Below are 7184 nucleotides of genomic sequence, written 5' to 3' on the forward strand. Positions count from 1 at the left end.
TTTCAAATGACAAAAAAAAAAATGTTTCTTTAAGAGGCTGGGCGGGACTGACGTTTTGACGCCCAGCAGAGCTATGAGGACGGGTGAAGGAGATTTCTCCTTCAGTCCCGTCCCCGCTCAGCTGCCGGACACATCCGATCCCCTCCGCCGCTACCGACGGCTCCGGTAAGCGGCGGAGGGCGCGGGGGAGGCCCTCTCCCGCCACCGATAACGGCGATCTCGCGGCGAATCCGCCGCGGAGACCGCCGTTATCGTGTACACCACCGCCCCCTGAAAAGATGAATATCTCGGTTGTGGCAGCAGCTGCTGCCGTTATCGAGATATTCAACTTTAAAAACAGGACGTCTTTTTGACATGGGGCGGTGGTCAAGAGGTTAAAGGGCCCAGAGGTCCCGGATGGCAACCCCCCTTTCTTGTAATTTCTTTTTATAATTTTTTATATATGTATGTGTATATATATATATATATATATATATATTTTTTTTATTAAAGGGCCCAGAGGTCCCCAGGGCCCCGGATGGCTACCCCCCTTTTTTATATTTTTCTTTAGAAGCGGGCCCCCCCGCTTCTCAATTCGCAGCGGCCCCCCCCGCTTCTCAATTTCAGGCGGCAGCACCCCCCCCCCCCCCGGTTCTTTGCTTCAGGGGGCCCATGCCTGAAGCTGTGTAAGGGGCCCCATAATTCCTGATGGCTGCCCTGGTTCCACATATATGTCAGAGAGAGACAAAAGAAGTGCAAATAGTGTGATACCATCAAAGGTTTAATAGCACACCAAAATAAAACTTCAAACAGTGCACTCACAAACAAAATCTTGTAAAACAGCAGAATATCACATCAAGAAACTCCTTCAAACGTCAAAATGGTGAGAAGCGGTCACGGCGGACCCCCGATCAGCGAGAAAAAGTGAAACCAATTCTCCTACTCACGGTGCCATGGACTTCTGTCAGATGCAGCTGCACATCCACTTAAATAAAAAACTTCAAACGCACTCTGCATCCAAAAACGCAGCACTCACTAGTAAAATTAGACTGTATGGCAATACCCCGACATGTTTCGTTATAAAAACTTATTCATGGGACTAGTCCCATAGAAGTCCATGGCACCGTGAGTAGGAGAATTGGTTTCACTTTTTCTCGCTGATCGGGGGTCCGCCGTGACCGCTTCTCACCATTTTGACGTTTGAAGGAGTTTCTTGATGTGATATTCTGCTGTTTTACAAGATTTTGTTTGTGAGTGCACTGTTTGAAGTTTTATTTTGGTGTGCTATTAAACCTTTGATGGTATCACACTATTTGCACTTCTTTTGTCTCTCTCTGACATATATGTGGAACTGATTGGATGTCATATTTGGATTACATCTTTATTGACGGGAACAACTACATCTGATAAGGTTTTTTGTGCCAAAACACGAGAGTGTGAGGCATACCTATCCGGTGAGTGTCCATTTGATGGGGGAGGAGTCACTGAGCACTGTCGGGTGTGGTGGAAGTTTTTGGAAAAATTTGAAGATCGCAGGATCCTTATACACATGAACTTTGCTTTGTTTGGCCACGTTCTAAATTATTTTTAAAGACTGTCTCTTGCACTTTCAGTGCGTTCACTTCACGTTTAAGTCAATCACGGGTGTTTATTATTACAGTCACAGTTTAGTGTTTATTTCTTAAACTGGATATATTTTGTTTATTATCACTGTATATCATTACATATGGGTTGTAGTAATGTATTTTATATAGTCAAATATGCACAGTTATTTGATAGCGCTGTTTTAATTTGTTGACACTCCTTAGAGAGTTTCATCATCTTACATTCTTTTTGTTTAAAGTGACGCAGTGCCGAATCGCAAAAAGTGGCCTGGTCTTTGACCAGCAATATGGTCCGGGGCTGAAGTGGTTAAACTTCAATTAATTTAGAAAGCTGTAGCTGATAATGTTTCAGTATTGTTTATAACCAAGACATCGACTTTACACATAGCTAAAATAATAAAAATAAACTGAAAGGTAATAAAACATTGATGTCATACTACTAACACATTTTTTTTATAGAACGGTGAATGTTTAAATATTAAGGATAATGTAATGTTTCACTATTGAACAGTGGATAGTTTTGTTTGATTCAGCAGGATTTGTAGTTGTCACAATAATATTATGTTTTCTTTATTTTCAGATGTTTTCAGTACATACATCAGGATTACCATTCCTATTCTGCTCCCTGCTTTTTTGTTTGAGACTGTTAGCAGCCAGTTGGTTCCCTAAAAGTTTACCTTGTGATGTAATTGAAGATGGAATCTTTGTTGCTGTAGAGTGCATTAATCGAAGTCTGAAGGCAATCCCACCACAAATACCTAGAAACACCACAAATTTGACACTAAATATCAACCATATTGAAGAAATCACACCAGATTCATTTTCCCACTTTAGCCAGCTAGTTGAAATTGGATTTAAATGTAACTGTCTTCCAATAAAGTTAGGTCCTAAGGACCTCATTTGTAAGCAGAAACAATTGATTAAGGATGGTAGTTTTGCTTCACTACATAATTTGCAGTCACTTTTTTTGGATGGTAATCAACTTTTACAGATCCCAAAAGGCCTACCACCACACCTACGAATTTTGAGTCTTGAAGCTAATAGCATATTTTCAATTTACAAACAAAATCTCTCTGAAGTACACAATATTGAGATGTTATATTTAGGGCAGAATTGTTATTACAGAAATCCATGTAATGTCAGTTTTTACATTGAAAAAGAAGCATTCAAAGATTTAACTCATTTAACACTTTTATCCCTGAAAGGAAACAACCTGTCTTATGTGCCGGGAAGTTTTCCAGTCACTCTCAAGGAACTATACATCTATAATAACAGAATACAGTCAGTCCATGAATTTGATTTTCAAAACTTGACCAACTTAGAAGTTCTTGACCTAAGTGGAAATTGCCCTCGATGTCACAATACTCCATTCCCTTGTATTCCATGCCCAAACCATGCTCCAATCTTTATACCGGAAAATGCCTTTGATTCACTAAAAAGCTTACACACTCTTCGTTTGCAAAGTAACTCTCTTCGCATTATCCCCAGTAGATGGTTTCAAAACATTCATAATCTTCAAGTACTTGACCTTTCTCAAAATTTTCTAGCTCATGAAATTAGGGAAGCAAAATTTTTGAAGAATGTACCAACACTAAAAACATTAGATTTTTCATTCAACTATGAGCTTCAGCAATATCCACCAGTTCTGCAGTTACCCAAAACATTTTCCAGTTTAAAATCTTTGGAAATTTTGCGATTTCGTGGATATGTCTTTCAAGAACTGAGGAAAAGTAACCTTGAACCTTTGCTGGATTTAAAAAATCTTACTGTTTTGGATCTTGGTACAAATTTTATCAAAGAGGTGGACTTTAGCTTGTTTCAGAATTTTAGCTCACTAAAAACAATATCACTTGCTAATAATAAAATTTCCCCAGCAGATAAGCTGACTGTTTCATCTTGTTCAAACATCAAATCATCTTCTGCACAATATAATTATGCAACATTTCGAGATGTCCATTATTTTAACTATGATGAGGAAGCCCATCACTGTAGATTTAATGTTAATGAGGAATCAAAGTCTCAGAAATTTGCTACTGAGAACTGTCAAATATATGGTCAAATGTTGGACTTAAGCCAAAACAACATTTTTTTCATCAGAGCTAGTGATTTTAAAGATCTTAGTTTTATAAAATGCCTCAATATGTCAGGTAATGTAATTAGTCAGGCCCTGAATGGAACAGAATTTGCAAGTTTAAAACATTTAAAATACTTAGATTTTTCGAACAATCGCATTGATCTTCTCCATTCAAGTGCATTTGAGGAACTTCACGAATTGGAAGTCTTAGATCTTAGCTCCAACCCACATTATTTCCTAGCTGAAGGGATAACGCATATGCTAAACTTCACAGCCAACCTACAACACCTAAAGAAATTGATGATGAACTGGAATGAAATATCAACTTCAACCAACTATGAAATGGTTAGCCAGTCAATCCAAACCCTAGAGTTCAAAGGAAACCGCTTAGATATTTTATGGAGAGATGGAGATACAAGATACACAAATTTCTTTAAAAATTTAACAGCACTGCATGTATTAGACATTTCCTATAATGCACTAACATTTATTCCTCCTACCGTATTCGAGGGCCTGCCTGCCAATCTTAGTGAACTTTGTCTGGCTAATAACAATTTTAGGACTTTTAGCTGGGAAATGCTATGTTTTTTAGAAAAGCTTCAAATTTTAGATATTAGCAACAATTATTTGACTGCTGTGCCATATGAACTATCTAACTGCACTCATTCTATTAAATCACTTATTTTAAGCAATAACAAAATAAAAGCTATAACTACAAATTTCCTCAGAAATGCAGTCAGCCTGAAATATCTGGACTTAAGTTACAACAGAATCAGTTTTATTGGTCAATCCAGCTTTCCTGATAACATTCTTTCAAACCTAGAGATACTGGTTATACAAGGCAACCCATTTAAGTGCAACTGTGAACTTGTTTGGTTTGTCTCCTGGATAAACAGCACAAATGTCACTATCCCATTTCTGGTACCTGATGTGTCATGCGCTGGACCTGGTACACACAGAGGAAAGAGTCTAATATTCTTGGATTTATATACCTGTGGAATAGAACATTGGAATTTGGTTTTATTTTCTTGTTCATCCTCCCTTGTGATCTTCTTACTGGTGGTCTGCACATCAAGTCACCTTTTCTACTGGGATTTTTGGTACACCTACCACTTACTGGAAGCAAAGATAAAGGGATATCAGAAATTGCCAAAGTTTTATTATGATGCTTTTATTGTCTATGATACTACAGATTATGCAGTTTCAGACTGGATTTTTAAAGAGTTAATTAAAACCCTTGAAACAAGTGAAGAAAAAATGTTCAACCTGTGTTTAGAAGAAAGAGATTGGTTGCCCGGAAAACCATTTTTGGATAATCTTTCAGAAAGTATCCAGCTCAGTCGAAAAACTGTGTTTGTGCTTACAGATAAGTATATTACAAGTGGACATTTTAAGACAGCCTTCTACATAGCACACCAACGTCTTATTGAGGAAAAAGTTGATGTCATCATTTTTATATTGCTTGAGAAAACTTTACAGAAAACTAGGTACCTTCAGCTAAGGAAGAGGTTGTGTGGGAACTCTGTTTTACACTGGCCTACTAATCCTAACTCCCACAATTATTTTTGGAACTGTTTAAAAAATACATTAAGAACAGATAACAAAATGGCATACGATAAACTTTTTAAAGATAATATATAATTCACCGTATGTTTCACACATCAACAAAGATTGAAGGACTTACGGTGTGCGATAATGGTGTAGAACTCAAATGAAACGACTTTTGCCTTTTTAGCTTTCAGTGTATTTAAAGGGGTTTATTTTCATATTTACATCTTTTAAACTTGTTTCCTGTGAGTCAGAATGAAGAATAATTTATAATGATTTATCAAAGGAGTTTGTTCTCTAAATTATCTTGCAATGCCTATTTAAGTTTTGATATCTAGCTAGTACATGTCATTTTAGCTCTTAGGCCCCATACACACGATAGAATTTATCCGTGAATACGGTCCAGCGGACCGTTTCCGCGGATAAATCCTCTCGTGGATTTCGGCGGATTTTCATGCGATGGTGTGTACACACCATCGCATTGAAATCCGCGCCGAAATCCTCTTGCGATGACGTGTCGCGCCGTCGCCGCGATTATGACGCGGCGACGTGCGCGACGCTGTCATATAAGGAATTCCACGCATGCGTCAAATCATTACGACGCATGCGGGGGATCCCTTCGGACGGATGGATTCGGTGAGTCTGTACAGACCAGCGGATCCATCCGTTGGGATGGACTCCAGCAGATGGATATGTTCTGCATGTCAGCAAATATCCGATCTGCTGGAATCCATCCCAGGGGAGATATATCCGCGGAAAAAGATCCACTGGCGTGTACAAACCATAGGATCTATCCGCTGAAACCCATTTGCTGGGATTTATCTGCGGATGGATTCTATGGTGTGTACGGGGCCTAAGTCATAAGTATAACTTTTGAGTATTAACAAATATGAAGTGCAAAAGGCAACTGGGTCATGTTCAGTATCCGGTCCATTGCAGTAAAAATTTTAGCACTTCAAGTTTATTCATTGTAAAGTCATTTATGCTGCTTTAAAGGATAAGTTCACCTTTCGTAACAAGTTATATGTTACACCCATATACAGGGTGTAACATGTAAAATGTTACAGAAGCAGCAGCCCCTGCACCCCCCATCCCTTGTTTTGACAGCGAGCAGGAGATCTTCTCCCCCCGGCTGTGTCAGAGTTCTGTGAATGTGAAAAATACAAGTACCAACACTCTTTGCAGCTGTAAGCCTGAAGTTCTCAATGAACTACCAGGGCGCTGTTGAGCACTCTAGATAGTTCATTGAGTCTTCCTGTAATTATGTAATTTCCTGTTCCTATGAGGTATTGGCAGACAGCTTGAACTTACGCTGCCTGCAAGAACCCTTCATTGCACCCGCAATCTGCTGATCTCATAAATTTTTTTATAAATGCACATTTTTATTCCTACAAAAAATATGTGCATTTGTTATTATTATTTTTTTTACAAAGGTAAACTTATCATTTAAAAAAAAAAAAAAAGAATTCCTCTAAACAGTATAATTAGATACTCTACAGTCGCTGCTCAGGTACAAAAAAGGATACACTCCTTTAAAATACAAGACAATAGTCCTCTACATATTGTTAAAATCTAAACTAGTAATATAACATAACCCAAATATAATGGGGCAAATTGGCTTTGCACTTTACAGGGGAATTTGTGTTGCAGAGGCCTTGGTGCTGCAGAAGCTTGCTCACTAGCAATGAAGCAGCGAGAGAATGACATCTAACTGGTCTGGCCACAGAGGGAATGATTCCATAGGACAGATAAGTAGTCTCCAAGCAATCCTGGCAATGCTGACAAGTTGTTGCCAATGACAAAATTGCTCATTGCATATCAGCCCCACAACTTCGAAACACTACCAATACAGTTCTTAACCATTTCCCGACCGGCTCATGCAGATATACTGAGGCAGAATGGCTCTCCTGGGCGAAATCCCGTACATATACGGCCTTGCCCAGGGGAGCCACTGCTGCTGGAGGCGTGCGCCCGCTGCA

General features: G+C 39.0%; 1 protein-coding gene across 1 annotated transcript; it reads left to right on the plus strand.

Annotated features, from left to right (window-relative positions):
* Positions 1 to 2094: 2094 nt before the first annotated feature.
* Positions 2095 to 5563, plus strand: LOC120926525 (toll-like receptor 7). The gene has a single exon (XM_040336516.1). It carries the CDS (start codon positions 2164 to 2166, stop codon positions 5296 to 5298), a length of 3135 nt encoding a protein of 1044 aa, XP_040192450.1. The 5' UTR covers positions 2095 to 2163; the 3' UTR covers positions 5299 to 5563.
* Positions 5564 to 7184: the final 1621 nt, after the last annotated feature.

This window comes from Rana temporaria, chromosome 2 (assembly GCF_905171775.1).
Source record: "Rana temporaria chromosome 2, aRanTem1.1, whole genome shotgun sequence".
Taxonomy (NCBI): domain Eukaryota; kingdom Metazoa; phylum Chordata; class Amphibia; order Anura; family Ranidae; genus Rana; species Rana temporaria.

Excerpts from the sequence above, each read along its gene's own strand:
- LOC120926525 (XM_040336516.1), top strand. The coding sequence starts at position 2,164 with ATGTTTTCAGTACATACATCAGGATTACCATTCCTATTCTGCTCCCTG.